The 17,918-nt window shown below is 41.5% G+C and overlaps 1 protein-coding gene across 1 annotated transcript; it reads right to left on the reverse strand.

Moving 5' to 3' along the window:
• Nucleotides 1-3,087: 3,087 nt before the first annotated feature.
• Nucleotides 3,088-16,328, reverse strand: LOC137291259 (putative ferric-chelate reductase 1). The gene is made up of 8 exons (XM_067822561.1): nt 15,964-16,328; nt 13,593-13,735; nt 13,379-13,473; nt 11,250-11,382; nt 9,268-9,471; nt 6,487-6,582; nt 4,114-4,267; nt 3,088-3,308 (listed from the first exon to the last, which is right to left on the reverse strand). The coding sequence occupies exons 1-8, from the start codon at nt 16,157-16,159 to the stop codon at nt 3,142-3,144; spliced, it is 1,188 nt and encodes a 395-aa protein (XP_067678662.1). The 5' UTR covers nt 16,160-16,328; the 3' UTR covers nt 3,088-3,141.
• Between the last annotated feature and the right edge of the window lie 1,590 nt (nt 16,329-17,918).

The following is a 17,918-nucleotide window of genomic DNA, read 5'->3' on the forward strand; positions in this document are numbered from 1 at the left end:
GATCACAATGCCTTTGCTTTCACCATTTTGCGAGCTGTGCGCGAGGACACACCCTTCCCAGTCAAGCACTGACGGTGACAACCAAAACTGCTTAACGGTGGTAAACTACTTCACAGTCAGTATTTGATCTAATTAATATTCGTATTCAGAGAAAACATGGCCGCAAGTTAAACACATATGACTATACAGATCTGACGGTCTGTAAACAGTCACGCTAACAGCCAGATAATGATCACCTTATCGATGTACCAGTTGATGCTAATCTGCTGCAACTAATTTCTAGATATTCCAACTATATGGCGGCGGTCAGTAAATAATTGAGTCTGGACCAGACAATCCAGTGATCAACATCGTGAGCATCGATCTACCCAAGTGGGATATGACATGCGGCAACTAGGTCAGCGAAACAGGCCATCTGATCGCCTCTTACGGCAAGAATGAGTTACTGAAGACCAATTCTAACCGGGATCATCACGAGTCGACATTGTAATGGATACGGGTGGCACAGTCGTCCAAGTGAGTGAGTGAGTGAGTGAGTATGGTTTTACACCGCTTTTAGTACTATTCAGCATCATAGCGGAAACACCAGAATGGGCTTCACACATTGTTCACATGTGGGGAATCGAACCGAGACCGGCGTGACATTGTAATTGATACGCTTTAACCACTAAGCTACCACGCCGCCCCGTAAACGTCCCAGTCCAGTGTCCTCTCTATACCATCAAGATATGCGCGTGACGATGTGCCTCGTTGTGATATAAATAGACTACGATTGACAGCGACATTAAACCTACTCACGTACTACATGTAATTGTGTTGAACCCATGGGTGATCTACATACACGGCGTGGTGGGAAACCCTAGTGGTCAAGGCGTTCGCTCTTCATGCTGAATATACGGGTTCGATTCCCTACATGGGCGTAGTGTCTGAAGTTAAGGGGCTCCTGCCGTGATATTGTTGGAATATTGCTGAAAGCGGCGTGAAATTAAAACACACTCACTCTACATTAAGAAACCCGGAAATTAAACATTCTTTAAACACTTCCTGCGTGTCTTACTGTAATATGATTGACTCACGGCTACGTATATCTCGAATCACTCGAGGGTAAAACCGGCAGTAATTAAGTCTATTTATTGAACGCAACACTATACCCTAATCTGTTAACTTCTAATAACCTAATATTTTTAGATAAATGTTAGAGAAGAATGGACCGCAACACGCTTTATATACGATATGCAATTAACGAAAAAATATCTTTCGAGTAGAAAATAGCAGTGCTAATCACACCAGTCCTTATCTAATTGTATAATTAGTTGTATTAAAGAGAATCTGCTGATATAACAGTCTCTTTGTCACGTGTAACATATCGGGTCCTGTATTGTTTACCGTAATAACGGTTCATCCTTGCTACTCACGCATGCATACGCACTTAGAGACTACAGAGATGTTGACTAGTTGACTAGTAGCAGGATGTGCAGACAGATGAACCCAGATGCATTTCAGTTTGGTTTGTGTTTTTAAATCGTGACAGTGTTGAGTCATTCATCAATGCATGGGGCGTTCCCGATCATGACTTAGCAAAAAAAAATACCATTTCCTTCGGCCCCACTATGATGTAGCATTAGTTACCTATGGAAACGCATCAGTGCCAACTCTAAACAAAACCTCCATCTAGGTACACGATACTTATACACGTACCTGGAAGCATGTCACTGAAACAGTAATATGAAACACCTCGATCGATATACACGTATAGTCGAACCCCAATATCTCGAACTCGGTTTAGCCGAATTCTCGGTTGTGGCGAACTCGGTCCCTGTCGACGTCTTCAGAATCATTATTTTAACACTGATGTCTCGAACAATGTACACGAGGTTACATTCTACCGTAAGATGTGGAATTATCAACTTTGGTAACCATAATTTTTCGAGTAATCGACCATAATATGACTTGCGATAGATGCAAAGTATCGTCTACATAGATGATAGAATCTCCTACGTAGATATACGTATCTTCGACGCACATGTCAGTATCAAGTACGTTTATGTAAGCATCGTCGGTGTTGATCTCGAGGTGTCTCACACCTAACGACCATGGTTACATGTAATCTATTGATCTCGAGGTGTCTCACTTCTAACGACCATGATTACATGTACTCTACTGATCTCGAGGTGTCTCACGTCTAACGACGATTGTGAATTTTTACCTGGGTTTCCATGACTCTCTAATTAGTGACTCTCTAATTATGAATGGTTGAATGATTCTAACGACCGCGGTTGCATGAGGTCCACTGATATCAATGTCGCGTTCACAGGGTAATACCAAGATAACATATACACTATTTTATCCCAGGTTCTGCTCAAATATCCATCGTTTCCTTTCTTAACCTTTGTTGATCCTAGTTCTCGTTCTAAGTTAACAACCATTGTTATAGTTTATCCTGTTTGATCCAGGGTTCCCCTCGCATCTAAAGGATCTTTTCTGTGCTCTGTTCGACCATGAGGCCCCCCATATATTTAGAGAATTAGTTCCTGTATTCATCCAATAGTAATGTCACTGACTCATTTCCGGGTCCGAATCCTAGATTGAGAAAAAAAATTCATTACTGGTACATGCAAGTGCACGTGGAGTTGGCGAAGTGACATGGGGTCTATAACCGTACTTGACAATATTTCACTCGTATCACGACGCGCATGTGTGTGCATGTGTGGCTGCTTGTGCTAGCCCAGCCTTAAGCTGACTTTATAGTGCTACCTCACTGAGATACCATGCCGCAGTTAAGCATAAATACCCCGCTCACACACATTATGCTGACTCCGAGCCGGATTAACAAGTAAAATATTTTAACATCTTTTGGTATTTTTCGGCCAGGGATCGAACCTGCGACCTTCCGCTCTCTCTTCAACCACAATACCACGCAGGCGGTTGAAGTGCACATTGACTTCAAATGGAGCAGTAAAGAATATGTATCATCTCACATTTCTGTCATAGATATGAAGCTAAAACACAGAGAGGTTGGTAAAACTCGCCAAATCACTGAAGGTATAATGAATGTCAAATTCCGCACAAAGAGGGAAATAGTCACAATTCACAAAGCACATTTATTACATGATGTTTGTTACATAATGTATGGCGGCTGGGCTAAAGAGGGACGGAGTGGTGTGAGTGTTGTATCTTTGTTTTAGGGTGGGGCTGTGGCCGTGGTGGCTGCTCGGGCAGAGTGTTCACGTGGGTGCTGGTGTGTTTCTGGAGATCAATGGTGACGCTGGAGATCCACGGTCGCCACGTATGCTGTATTTTGTTGCCCTCTGAAACAGCCAGACAAAATATACCATTAAAAAGTACGTGATATTGGATTTAGAAGGTTGATAAAATGCAAATCACGAAGCCCTGGAGGAAACAGATGATGAAGAAAAATTAAGGGAACATGTGATAATTTATTTCTTTCCTTTGGGAATTGCTTATCTGTATAGATATATATTACTTTTTCTCATATGCTGGCACTGGCTAGTAGTATGCTCGCAAAATGGAATATCCCCTACTTTTTTTTAATGGCATAAATGAACCTATTCCAGAAGACAACATGGCATGCTATTCCACAATACCCTCTGAACTCACCTTAAGCTCCGCCGACCAAAACACAAAATCTTGGATTCGCCCATGAAGGATACGATATGACTAATTCAAATTCTTTTGCTCTGGAGTTATTATCAACCAAGCTTTAACAGAACTCATTTATGGGTGAGTTTTGTTTTGTGCCGCTTTTAGCAATAACCCTGCAATATCCCAGCAGGGGCAACCAAAATGGGCTTCACGTATTGCATTCTTAATGTGGAGAATCGAACCTGGGTCTCTGGGTGAACTCTTTAACCAACAAGCTACCCCGTCGCGTCAGTCTGTTACGTTTGGGACCTGATGGCAATACTTTATCATGGCCGCTATATAGCTGGAATATTGCTGAGTGCGGCGTAAAACTAAACTAACTAACTAACTAACTTCATCATAGCATTGGCTACATATGGTTATGTTCCTTTGACTCTTTGCATAAAATTATTTCTTCGCCTTGACTGGCTTCTCAGCGACTGTACGCGTAGCAGATGGACCTGTCCTCACCTGGGGTGGCTCGACCACTGGCAACGAGGAGGTAGAAATCTTTGTTCAGGTCGTAAAATCGGTCATCACCCGACAAAACCTTCTTTCGTCGAAAGGAGCACTGGAAGATTCCGTCCTTGTCCGAACCAGAAACTGGAGTCAGGCCAACCGGATACTGTTGAGACAAGGGAGATAACTAGTACAAGCATATTTCTATTGGACACACTTGGAATGAAACTGGTCGACAAGGAATAGATAACTGAGCGTGTGAGTTTAGTTTTACGCCGCACTGGGCAGCAATCCAGCTATATGGCGCCGGTCTGTAAATAGTCGACTCTGTACCAGACAATCCAGTGATCAACAGCACGGGCATCGATGTACGCTGTTGGGATGCTATGACATATGTCAGCCAGTGCAGCGGGCCTGACAACTCGATTCCGTATATCGCCTCTTACCATGGGTTACTGAAGATCAATTCTAACCCGGATCTTAAAATGTGAAGGCAAGGTCCACAATCACTAAGTGATATTTATTCACTGTGTGTTCGCAAGGTAGTGTACAATTAAGAAAAAACAGTCAGAAACGATTCGTCGACAACGGTTTTAATTATTCACTGCTACGTTGCTATGAAGATTAAACAACGACAAAGTAGACTGGAGTATATAAAAAAGTATCACTGTCGCTTTATCGATAATCGGCTTTATCCGATTCTTTTGCTGGTAACAAACTGAACAAAGGTAATATAGTGTGATTCGATAATCCGACATCCTCTTAATCCGAGATATATATGGTGAACGTGTATTAGCATAATCATTACGCTTGGGTTTTTGAAAACGTTTCGTATCACACACGTCTGAGCCATCAACTTTCTTTGTGCATCCAAAACGTGACTGTTAAATCTCTTCACTGCGTGACGTCAAAGAACATGACGATGCGAAAAAACATAATTTTTCTTCTGAATCTTGCAAGTCATCCCCCGAACATTGTAGTAACAAGTGTGTTAGTGTTGGTATAGCTATAGAACTGTACCAAGCGTGGTGACACGGTTACCCGTTACGCTCTGGTAACGCTCTTGTCGGTGACATTGCTAATCGTGAGATCCGCTTTTGAATTGAGTATAGACTTCTTTGTGATCGTGAATGATGTGGAGCAGAATCAGTACACATACACCTGTACCCTAGATGAGTTTTCAGTAATCGGCCTGTTTTGGACAGATAAAGCGAAATCTGAGGGCCCTGATGCTGATGGAGAACCGTTCGTCTTTAAATGCAACTAAAACCATCTTTCGTTTAGCAATACGTATCGGATCCTCTCATTTAATTTCAACCTAATTCACAAAGTATATGTCCTTCGCACTTAACTGCAGCATAATGTGTGTTAAATGAAACAATGACCCTCTGAATTAACCCGACACCTTAACTTGTGAACGCTACACGAATAGGTCGTGGGTTTCATCCCAGATGTCATATCAAAAGACGTTAAATTATGGTACGCGTTGATCGGCATTAATGGGTACGAGAAGGACTGGTCGGCTCGGAGTCAGTATAATGTGTCTGTGTTGGGTATTTATGCTTAACTGAGGCAATGATATCTGAATGATATAGCACAATAAAACCAGCTAAACTCAGGACTAGTACAAGCAGCCGCACATACACACGCATGCACGTCTTCATATGAGCGAAATATTCTTTAGTGTGACGTTAAACCCTATTTCACCTCATCGAGACAACTTTGCAAAGTGTTATGTAGAGAGACCGCCTTAGCTTCAGACAGTTTTGCAAAGAGTACACAAAGCGTTAGCTTCAGACATCATTATATAGACAGACCTTCTCAGCTATAGACAACTTTTCAAAGTCCAGAAGACTTCACATGCAGACAGTGTAATGTAGAACTCAACGCATTCAATCAAGACAGCGTTACAAAGTACACATCCCTTCAGCTCGACTGTTTTGCAGTGCAAAAATGCTGTTGGTACAGTTTAATGCACAACAAAGCGCCTTGACACCAGGCAGCGTGATGTAGCCCCCGCACCTTAGCTCCAGACAGTGTACCAAATAGAAACCACCCCCTTAGCCCCAGGCAGTGTACCTTAGAACCCAGTGTCTTAGCTGTGTCCAGACACTGTGAAATAAACCCCAAGGTATTAGTTACAGACAGTGTAACATAGAACCCAGTGTCTTAGCTCCAGACATTGTAAATAGAACAAACGCCTTAGCTCTAGATAGTGTTACGCAGCACAACGCTTTAACACCAGACACCTGCTTGCTGTAGAACATTCACTGACTGCGTGGCTACACCTGATGAGACGTTTTCAAAGTGTGTATATCTGACACTGTGCTCATAAACTGCACCCGTGCCTGACATACGACAACCGCCGTGCGTTGTGCAGCTTACCTGTGATATCCTGATGTTAGAGTGGCCGATGTTGTAGGAGGGGTAGAAGAATATGCCGGTGCCCACCTCCACACACTCGGAGACGCTGTCCCAGCCCTAGATACAAAAGAATACTTACACATGTGGATAAACCGCGGACAGTAATAAATTAGCAATATTAAAATTATGACTGCTTATTCTTGGTGGTTTTAAAAACGAGAATGCAATTTTGGTTTGGTATGGTGCGAGTGGCTTGTGCGCACTTCCCTACTCCCTACTTCCATCATACCATAGTAAGCATACCAGTCATATCAATTCATTTATGATTGACTTTTTGTGCATATCTTAAACAAAAGTAACGATTTATCTTCAAATATGTGGACTTCAATTGCATATAGTTGATTCAAACAACCAGTATGCTTAAGTGAGTCCCCAACCATTTCTACACCACTACCTCTGCCACCCGCCCCGAACCAATGCCACCCTACATGCACTCTAACCCACCCCGTCGTGAATTTGCCCTCAAATGTATCAGCGCTGGGTGGTAAAGGTACCTGTGAGAATGTATTGTGGCTTAGTCAACAGATGTCCTGAAACCCTAAAGGACTGGGAATAAAGCCGTTATGGGCTGGTTGCCTGATTTGCCGGTTAACTCACTACTCCGCAATATTTGGGCTATATGGAGGCTGTTCTAGATAATCGAGGGATCAAGCTCATGAACATCAATTGACGCAACTAGGACGACGATAGCATGTGTCAGCCAAGTCAGCGAGTCTCACCACCCTATCCCATTAGTCGATAATTCCGGCAAGCAAGGGTTCCTGAAGACCCGGATCCCAACTGTCATGTGTTAGGACTCAGATAACGGATACAACCTGTTCATGCATGATGTTAAACGTAACTGATACCCGCATGCAAGGACCATGGCCATTGTTTGTTTTTGTCTGTTTATTGTTTAACGCCTGTAATATTTCCGCTTTATGACGACGTTCTGTAAATAATCGAATCTGGACCAGGCAATCCCGTGACCCATGTCGTGACCACTGACCCACGCAATTGCTATACGATGGCATACATCGCCTCGTATGGGTGGTTTTCTATACAATGACTATCCTTGTATAATGTTCATCGGAAATGTTGGAATCCACTTCTTATAAGAAACACAAAATGTTGTATCATCTTGTTCATTAATGGTCACATCTATGTTACGATGGTAACAATATGGTTGCCACAGCGACAATTTAAACTTTAAGTTTATAATGAATGTATAAGAACTGAGACACATACCCTGAGTTTTCAGATTAATTCGAAGAGTATGTATCTCCTTATTCTCCCTCACAAACGAAAATCATATTCTGTTTTGCTCAGATCTTACCTCACACATGAATGTCGCTTTCTGATTGGCTAAGCGCTATTCTATTATTTTCAATGTACCCCGCTTACAAGCGATGTATTATTTTCAATGTACACCTCTGGGAATTGCGAACACTCTTTGTGCTTAATGGTAGTACTTCTTTGCCTCGAACAACATTGAATCACGCATGAAGCACGGAAAGTACCGATGTTTTGCGATTGAAAATCGATGAAGGGAGATAACTCTAAATCTGTTTACCTTATATTGTCTACAAAATGACGATTTGCCTCGCATTCAAAAGAAGTGCTTCAAACAGTTCAAAATTAAAATTCTGCTATTCGGTAAGATAAATACGGCGGGCGAGGGGAACATTAATAAACCTTGAGGGTACATTTTGCAGACGAAAGAAGGTAAACCGATTTAGAGTTATCTCCCTTGCATCGATTTTCAATCGCAAACCATCGGTAATTTCCGTGCCCATGGCCACGGTGAACAACTTATATTGTATCAAATATTAAATACTCCGATGCTAAATACATGTAAGTCATTATAGGGTATATTCATTACATATCCTAGAACTGTCGCACACTGGCAATACATTTGCAACATAAGAGGAATATTTTATCTATAGCTAATGATACTAAATACTGCCGATACATACTAGTCAGTGTTCTGTATCCTAAGCCTCTTATCGTGATACAATACTGTACTGCCACATCATTACACCATTAAGAGCTATATGTGTGACAAGTTAATGAGAAAATATGTTATATCATCTAAGTTGGACATCATGCGATATCATTTGTGGAAGGTGACACTGCATCCTGCATTTGACAGTGTACAACGGATTATACTAATGCCAGAAGGTGTTAGAATCAGCAGCCTCCGTGTGATACTTATCTCCTTTCAACACTGCTAGAAACTAGTCTTTATTGTGTCTGTAGGGTAGCCTAGCGGTCAGAGTGTTCGCTTGCTACACAGAAAGCCTAGGATTGATTCCCCTTATGGGTACAATGTATGAAGCCTCTTTCTGGTCTCTGGAACCGCATGCTGGAATATTTCTACATGCGGCGTAAAACGTTGCTCACTCGCAGCTCGTGCCTAATTTTGTATTTCGAATCCATGACATCACATTATATTTTGCTTTGGGCATGCAAACAAAATAACTGCATTTGATCCTTACCGCGCACTCGGCAATATTCAAGCTATATGGCGGCGGTGGACCAGAAGAACTAGTGATCAACAGCATGAGCATCGCCTTTCACGATAAGCATGGGCTGTTGAAGATCAATTCTAAACCGGGTCCTCACGGATATACCCCTTACGGCAAGCACGTATTGTCGAAGACTGATCCTAACCCGGATCTAAACGGGTTCTAACATGTTCGAGATCATTTAACGAGTATTCGTGGAACTAGGCCCTACAAATAGTATGTACAAAGGGTCTACCATCTGTGTGTCTTCTGAGAAGCCAAGGGCGACCCACTTGTCCCCGAGGCCGAGGTGCACGGTGGTGATGGTGAAGTCTATGGTGGGGACGTGCCATCCTCGGTCCTGCCACGATACCAGCACGGAACACCCTCCCAGTGCCTCACAGTCGTGGAAACACCCCATGGTGTCCCCACACCGAGGATCCATCGTGAAGCGGGCGTCCTGTAAATGGAAGGATAAGCTCAATACTGTAACGGACATCCAAAACCCGTTCTCACGATTTGGACTCTGCGATCAAACCAAACATGCTAAACACGCTTGTGTATCTTGAATATTTTTGTTGAAGGACGAATCGTGAGAAAGCGATAATGTGCCTTACAGGATTGGAGTAGGACATTGTTGACTCCAGGCGATATTTGAAGACCTCGGGAGAAGAAAGTTATAACCCACACTTTTGTCATTTTGAGAAAAACGCATTGTCATTAGCTGACAAATCCTGTAGTAGGAATAACTGGATATTGACATGTTTGTTTTGTAGATCATGTATTTGTTTAATGAAATATAAATATTTGTACTAAAATAAGAGTTATAAAGTTGTGATTTTTACATTTGAAATTACACCACACCATACATTTTTGTTGGTTACAACATTTTTTCTGATAATGGTTTATCATTGTCTTCCTGAAGACTCACTACATAGTCAATATCATGTGTTTAAAAAACAATAAAACGTGGCTTAGCAGTTAATAATTAATTATATTTGTTCAGAGCATGATTGAAAATAAGAAATAACTCCAAACTAGCACAAAAAACAGAGTGGAAATGTTATTCAATTGACATTATTAATGAAAACAAACATCCTTATTGTTTCCATCTTGAAATCCTGTCTACAACAGTCTTTCCTTTGTGGAAATTGATTAAAACGATGATGCAAAATATCACAGTTGTTAGCTTGATAAAAACTAAATGAATAAAATTGGTTTCAGCCAGAAATTTAACCAATAACAAAGCTGCTAAAATTTTAACATCATGAACGAAACATTTCAAAACTCTTAAATTCTTCTTTGAACAGGGTTTCAACTTGAAACTTAATTAACACAGCATGTGTTACCTCAAAGTATGTTTGTCTTCACCCAGGCCCTCCATACACTTTTACTGCAAGAGCATGCAGGTCCTATAGTGACTGCATCAACTTTCTTCCCACTACTTGATACATAAGCTTCTCCTTTGTTCTTTAAATCTTTATTCATGGCCTTTTTGGATCTGGTTTATTTGCGTTTTCTGGACTTTTTTGTTTTTTTTCTGTCTCTCTCTTATACTGAAATCGATTAGTTAAATAATTTTACTTCAAAATCAGCATATGTTCTCTCAATCAACCTAATTTGTTCATGTGGACAGCCTGGAGCACGTGAGATTAACATTGACATTGGGGATGCATATGACTTTGATATGACCTGCATAACTTGTGCTGATGAGAACTCTACACAAGCAGCATCAAGGTGCAGCAAGCCTGAAGGAAGAACTGAACACAGGTCATGTGCTTTGACTTCTGTAAAACTCACATAAAAAGTCAAGTTTTGGGCAGTGTTTAACATTCTTAATTTCATTCCCTGAGAGCACAGAACATCCACTAATGTTTAGAATCTTTAAATAGTTCATGTTAGTCAGTAATGAAAGAGATTATATGAGGTCTTCATTTTACGCCGCATCTGGAAGTATTGTCGCCCTTACAGAAGCAGGCATATCAAACAAAAGCCAGCAAAAGGCACAAGAACGCGACATTTTGTTGCATTCTCGCATTTTGAATAATATATTTTATTCAACAAAAGGGCGGTAGTGTCAGGTCAATCCATGTCACGTTGTTGCATTGTCGCGTCCTTTAAGGGCAAAATTGTCCGAGCAACGAACAACAAAGAATGCTTCAGAGCAGAAGTGCAAAGATCGTTGTGTTTAAAAATGAAAAAAAGTCATCAGAATATACCCTGTCGATCTAAATTTACCTTTATAGAGCAGGGGTACATGTTTCTTGTAAGCCACGTGGTCTGGAATGGCACGTGAATCTGAAGGTTGCCCGTGACGATGGATGAGGTCACGTTGACCCAGATGGTGCTATAGCTCTCAACAAACGTTGCTCTGACAGAAAACATATATTACAAGTACTGTAACACATTTTTCGAACGACGAATTGAATAAATTGAAACAGGCATTCACATAAGAAAAGACAGATATGACATGTTTGTGTGTTCAACATACTCAAATGAATGCTACAGCGTGTGTCTCTTATTACCGCATGGTCTACCGGAGACTAACGTTTAGCCTCTATAAAATATGTAATTTCTCTGACAGAAACAAAGACCTCCGTTTAAATCGAAAAAGAGCCCCAGCGAGATGAAGATTCAAAATCGGAAACAGGGGAGGTCTATAGACTTGCTTCAGTTTGTATTACACACAGTGCTGGTGTGAAGGTGACATTATGTGGTTCATGGACGTTTAGACAAACTAACGTTAATGCAGTATAGAGGAAACGAATATTCGGTGATATGTATCATAACATTACAGTATATAACCATAATTGTGCATTTCTGTGCAGATTTTCTTTGATAGTTGCAGTTTAGAAGCAATATATATCATGGGTTATGGACTTAAAGGTCACATGCAACCAAAAAATCAAACATAATTAAAACACATTTATCACTTATTCATGACATATAATATACATTGCTGCTTTTAAAAAGACAAATAAACACAATTATAAGCGTACAATCGCGATTCAAAAGTGCAATATTTTGTACTTGGGCTTGCTTCCCCCGAAACGAAGCCCACGGGAGACCGAACCCAGTCATAGCGGGTGGATGTGCACTCAAGTGTAGCGACGGCTTCCGATTGGCTGTTTCATTTGCTGATATGCTGAGGGTTCAGTGTGTGTACAGAAAGATGATCTGTTTGATGAGCATTTTAGAAGTAAGAAAGTAAGATACTTTATGGATAACAACTTCTTTTTGTGTACTTGATGCATCGTTTCAGTATGGATTCATATACTGTTGTCAAACAAGATCATATACACGAAAAGAAGTCGTTATCCATGAAGAATGTATATAGAGATGTTGGGTTTGGAAAATACATGTTCTCTGAATTTGCGCTTGATCCAATAAAAGATCATGTCAGTAGAGATGGTAAACTACTGCGTGGCTGAAATCTGTCATTCGTCCAAGTACAAAGCAGGACTTGAAACTGACAAGAGTTTCCACTTGTTTCCGTCAGATCCAGTCATCCGAAAAAAATGAATGTAGTTTGTTTGCAACCCACAGACATAAAAAAACATGTCATGTGTATCACACGTGCCTAGTTACATAATGTGGCAGACACGGGACTCGGGTGCACGAGTCATAAATCAACTTACAACTTGTATTTTGTTTATGCCTTTATAGGTGTTAAGTTCAAATTGCATGTGGTCAATGGTTGAAGCTGTGTATTGCATGTTGTCTTTAGCCGACAGGCAGACAGACATATAGGTGTGAATAAACCAGACACTGAGCTTTCTCTGTGACAGAGATTGCTTACTACAATCAACAAGTTGTTTTACGTAACGAGTAGATTATTTACTTGTTCGTGTACACAACCGAGATTAGACTACTGCTCACGATCTCAGACGGTGGGCATGCATACTGTTTCAAGCTCCGTGAACCTATTCACTGCGCATACGTTATGGACGCAGCGCAGCATAGGTTTTAAAACCAGTTTTCCCCCCAGCGCTGGGGGGAATTTAGTGAAACGTTTGAACTCCGTTTTCGTGGGCTTTTTTTCATCGCGTTTTTTACAACTTTATAGGTTGAATTGGCATTTTTTATGATTTGTTTCGGTAAGTGCATACCGAAAGGTACCAGAATCTGCAAAGTTGTGTTTTACGTTGCATGTGACCTTTAAAGACGGGATCTTCAGTCCGATTATATGACCTCTGTTTGAAATGACAAGACGTTACAGGATGCTAGGTGTCGTACCTCCATGAACCTCAGGATCTGAGAGGACTAAGAGAAAATTCAATTCTCAGACGAGTTATTTCACTCGTCTTCAAAGAAATCCCTTATAATAAATTCACATTGTACATTGTACGCCATTTTGGAGCCCTCACCTAAAGACGATATGGTCATTGAGTCCAGCAGGTGCTTGCCACACAAAGTCTAGGCTGGTTTTGGTCTGGTTGTTGCTGTGAGTCAAGGCGCTATTCTGAATGAAACAACACAAGACACTGATTAATTCGATAATTTGATTTTCATGTCAACACTGTTGATGACGAGAGAGATGGTGAGAGTGATAAGGACGAAGACGACATTGACACCACATACCCCTGATGGTCCACAGACTCCTTGGGTCAGCATGACGGGGGTGAATGTTCCGATGAACTCTGTCTGGTCATAGCGAGGGTCAGCTCTCCTGGCCTGGATAAGGAAGCCCTTGAACATGTGGTTACATCTAGACTCTAGCGTCACTGTAACCACGAAGAAGAACATGGGTTGTTATTTCTATTTTTGTGTGTTTTTTATCATTTTTTTAATTCAGTCGTTTTAATGGCATATTGTGTATTCATTAAATTCTCTCTGCAGTATACATAAAACGTTAATGCCAAGCACGCTCATGTATCGACCAAAACAGATTCCAATTGCCGTGACAGCGGCATGCAGGTTGTGCAAACTATATGAACGAACACTGATGACACGGGTGTTCGCTAACAGATTAAGCACGCATCTCTTTGATGGTCACACCTGCCACTTTGCACACAAAAGTAAAACTTTTTTACATTTAAGTGATAATTTAGTTAAAAAGTCAAATGTAGCCATGTCATATTGGTGTTACTTTGTCATATCCTTCTACATTTACATGCACGTGTATGACTCCACTTTTACATATAGTCCATGCTATACAGGATACAAACATTGCACCGTTTTGACAATAACACATTTATACCACATGGAACATGACTTGATGCACTACGCCCGCCGACGGGGAAACAACCACTTAAAGGGCACCGATCCAGAGCGATTAATGTAACAGTTTCTGTCCCACATTTAACGACATGAGGTCGAATGCATACTTCGTTAGTAGAAGATATAATACGAGCTCATCAGAGCAGTAAAATCTGGGACTATTAAAATCTGTATTTTATCATAATTATTATCCAAGAGATCCTCGCAATTTACCTAACTTTCATTGCCCATGTCGTGCCTTGCTGATATCACAACAGCTGGTAAGGTACTTTAGTTCACTGGCCTTCAAAGGTTCTTTGCAAATTGTCACACATTTTACCGTCAGAATTGTCCTTGTAGATTCACATTGTGTTTTGAACCTAGCGAATGTGTACGTCACTATCTATACTTATTATTCTTATTATTACCATTGTATCAATATTAGGAAGCGGCATTAATATAAACGTGCTGTATTCTTGCTTGCCAATCCTATCATGATCACATTTATGTGTATATGAATATATATGTTTATCGTCTACATTTTCATCAATAACTTTTGGGGGGGCTCTTCCAGAAATGCCGTCGTCATGATGTCGAGGCGGACACGTCAGTGACAGCCTGTCACGACCTAACATCATTCCACGCACAATGGAGGAGGTGGCATTTTGTGGCATAGACTGTATGCTTTGGTACCGAGTAATACTTACATGTCTTCACGCAGGCAAGACATCTTTACGTTTAAACAAAGAAATACTACCTGGCATTTACACAGAACAATATACGTGTATTGTCTTAGAGACATGCACCGATTTCCTAAATATGTGTATGTACTTGACTGGGTAGGGACAAGGCGTGTCGTGGGGGTAATTAGGAACTACAGGCAAGATGCCATTGTTGTTCTTTGAAGATGTCCTACGAAAGAACCTTATTTTTGGTTATGCCTTGGTTAAATGTCTCCATGGCGGTTTCTGGAACAGGCGATTCCTGTTGCAAAGAAGTGGTTCTCATCGAAGTGTTATGTGCCCGAGACCTTCTCGCATGAAGCTAGCTGGTATATTGTTCAAGGAAGCCTTTAAACCCAACTCCCTCACTCATACGTAATGAACCGCTACCACTTCGATACGTTTTGACGGATGTCAGCGAGTTAGGCTACAAACACTTCAGACGAAATGGCTAAATGTGGCAGCACAAATGTTTAAAACAAGTGTTGTGCAGGGGACACGTGAAATGCTGAATAGATAGTGAGTTTAGCTTTACGTCGCACTCAGCAATATTCCAGCTACATGGAGACAGTCTGTAAATAATCGAATCTGAACCAAACAATCCAGTGATTAACAGCGTAACGAGTCAACGTAGTCAGCGAACCTGACTACCTGATCATGTTCGTCGTTTCTTACGACAAGCATTGTTACTGAAGATCATTTCTATCCTGGATCTTCAGGGGATCTGGAACGATAAAAATCATCTCGCCAGTCTAGTATTTCATAGATTGTGCTAATCGAGTGTTCTGTCTGTGACAAGGCTTGGCGTCCAACCGTTATTACATCCCATACAATAACTAGCATATACATTCTCTTCCCTAACCTGTCAATTATGAACGGTAGAAATATAGTAATAGTGGTAGGATGCTTTACGAATGACAACGGATTTGATACCCAAAACGCGCCTTGCCTTTGTTCATTACAAATTAGGTTCTACAACGTCAGAAAATATTATTTGGGGGCAATCCTGGCAAAACATACATGATTCTTACCTGTAATCTTTTTCTTTTCATAATAACTTGTGTCAGATACTTTGATAATGAAAGGTGATGGTACTGTCTGTGGAGCCGTTCCATGATGTCCCAGTGGAAACATTGAGGGACACGCCATTTCTACAGCTCCAAAAGAATACCCCGTAGTCCTTGCCATGAGGGAAGATAGAATCACAGTCACAAAACTCAGGCGCATCCTGGCAAGGTGAGCTAAATACGTTGGGTCCCGAAAAAAACACCTTAGATCATTAGACAGTATATCCAGCACGGGTCCTATCGTAAGGAAAATAGTACCGGCGTTACCGGAAGTGCGCCCAAGAGAGTCCCAGTGACGTGTCCAGTGACAAGATTAGGTCGAGCCCAGTCGGAATTGTGACAGATTAAAGTGGAGGTTCTTAGAGTGTGAGATTTCATTCTGCTTGACATCTATGGCGTCATGAAAGTGTCAGAGAGCACGGCAATCGTGTGTCAGTTGTGTGGAAAGCATGACGTTTGTTCTGACATAATGCATCCAGCAGTACACGATGACACTCTAATGGGCTTTGATATACAGCGTCCAATTTCCCCTACTCGTGTCAAAACAACTCCTTAGCTTGTTTGTGATATACCATTAACTATGTTAATATTTAGAGTGAGTGAGTTTAGTTTTACGTCGCACTTAGCAATATTCCAGCCATATGGCGACGGTCTGTAAATAATCGAGTCTAGACCAGACAATCCAGTGATCAACAACATGAGTATCGATCTGTGCAATGGGGAACCGATGACATGTGTCAACCACATCAGTGAGCCTGACCTCCAAATCCTGTTACTTACCTCTTACGACAAGCATAGTCACCTTTTATGGCAAGCATGGGTTGCTGAAGGCCTATTCTACCCCGGGACCTTCACGGGTCTGTTAATATTTAGACATGCTGAGAGTCGTAACGTGAGTGTACCCCACTGACAGAGCCACAGGCGTGCGGGGGTGACATACCGCACCTGCAACATATAGTTTAAGATATGCCGTTTCAGCCAAGGAAGGACATCTACTTGCAGGGTGTTGAACAATGTCAGCAAATTCATTAAACTCTAAGGATCATATTTTGGCTATTTTGGAAAGTGACTTTCCAGGGCAGCAAAGTGAAACTCATCTCTTTCCCTTTCACGGCCAGCTGACTTCATCCAGAAGACGTCGTTACATTCCTGTTCTGTTCCCCTCACCACCTACACAAACGATGCAGTGAGTTACACAGAAAGCGTCTCCTTAACTGGCCGTTTCCGGTCACACTTGGTGTATGACTTTACCTGGTTTACTCTCATCACAGAACAGTTTAGCAGTACATGTCCATCAATGAAAGCAGCTTCAACGTTGATAAAGTGTCAAAACTAGGCACGATTAAAATAGCCGTGGAATTCCTTGAAACCTGGCATGCCTCACCTTATGATCAGATATGATCGATCATCAAATAAATAAATAACTATGTGCAAAGTTACACAATAAAATTCTATCATGGAGATCCTCCACTATAATCAACCCCAGCCTCCCGTACTGACTGGCATATATAAACATATACATGTATATGTTTTACTCTGTCCAGTCAACAACAGCAAAGGTGAGGTAAAATGGGGTTTAGCGTCGCATTTAAGAATATTTCGCGCATATGACGATATACATGCGAGTGTGTGTGGCTACTAGCCGAGACTTAGGCTGCTATTTTTCAGGGCTAGATCACTAAGATACCATGTCGCAGTTAACCATTCATACCCTACTCAGACACAGTATATTGACTCCGACCTGACCAGTCATTGTACCGATTAATGCCGAGCGCCAGGCAGGGATCAACAAGTACGATGCTTTTGGTATGACGCGGCCTGGGATCGAACCCGCGACCTTCCGCTGACCACACTACGGAGGCGGTCAACAAGTGCAAAGGAATAACAGACTCACCAGAAATGTTCTTGGCAATGACCTT

This window comes from Haliotis asinina, chromosome 7, assembly GCF_037392515.1.
Source record: "Haliotis asinina isolate JCU_RB_2024 chromosome 7, JCU_Hal_asi_v2, whole genome shotgun sequence".
NCBI classification, from domain to species: Eukaryota; Metazoa; Mollusca; class Gastropoda; order Lepetellida; family Haliotidae; genus Haliotis; species Haliotis asinina.

Bases quoted from the DNA above. Each gene is read 5' to 3' on its own strand.
- LOC137291259 (XM_067822561.1), bottom strand. From the start codon at position 16,159: ATGCGCCTGAGTTTTGTGACTGTGATTCTATCTTCCCTCATGGCAAGG. The intron at 9,472-11,249 runs GTAAATTTAGAT...TTCCATTTACAG, and splicing joins TGTACCCCTGCTCTATAAAG to GACGCCCGCTTCACGATGGA. The intron at 6,583-9,267 runs GTAGACCCTTTG...TTTTGTATCTAG, and splicing joins TCTCAGAAGACACACAGATG to GGCTGGGACAGCGTCTCCGA.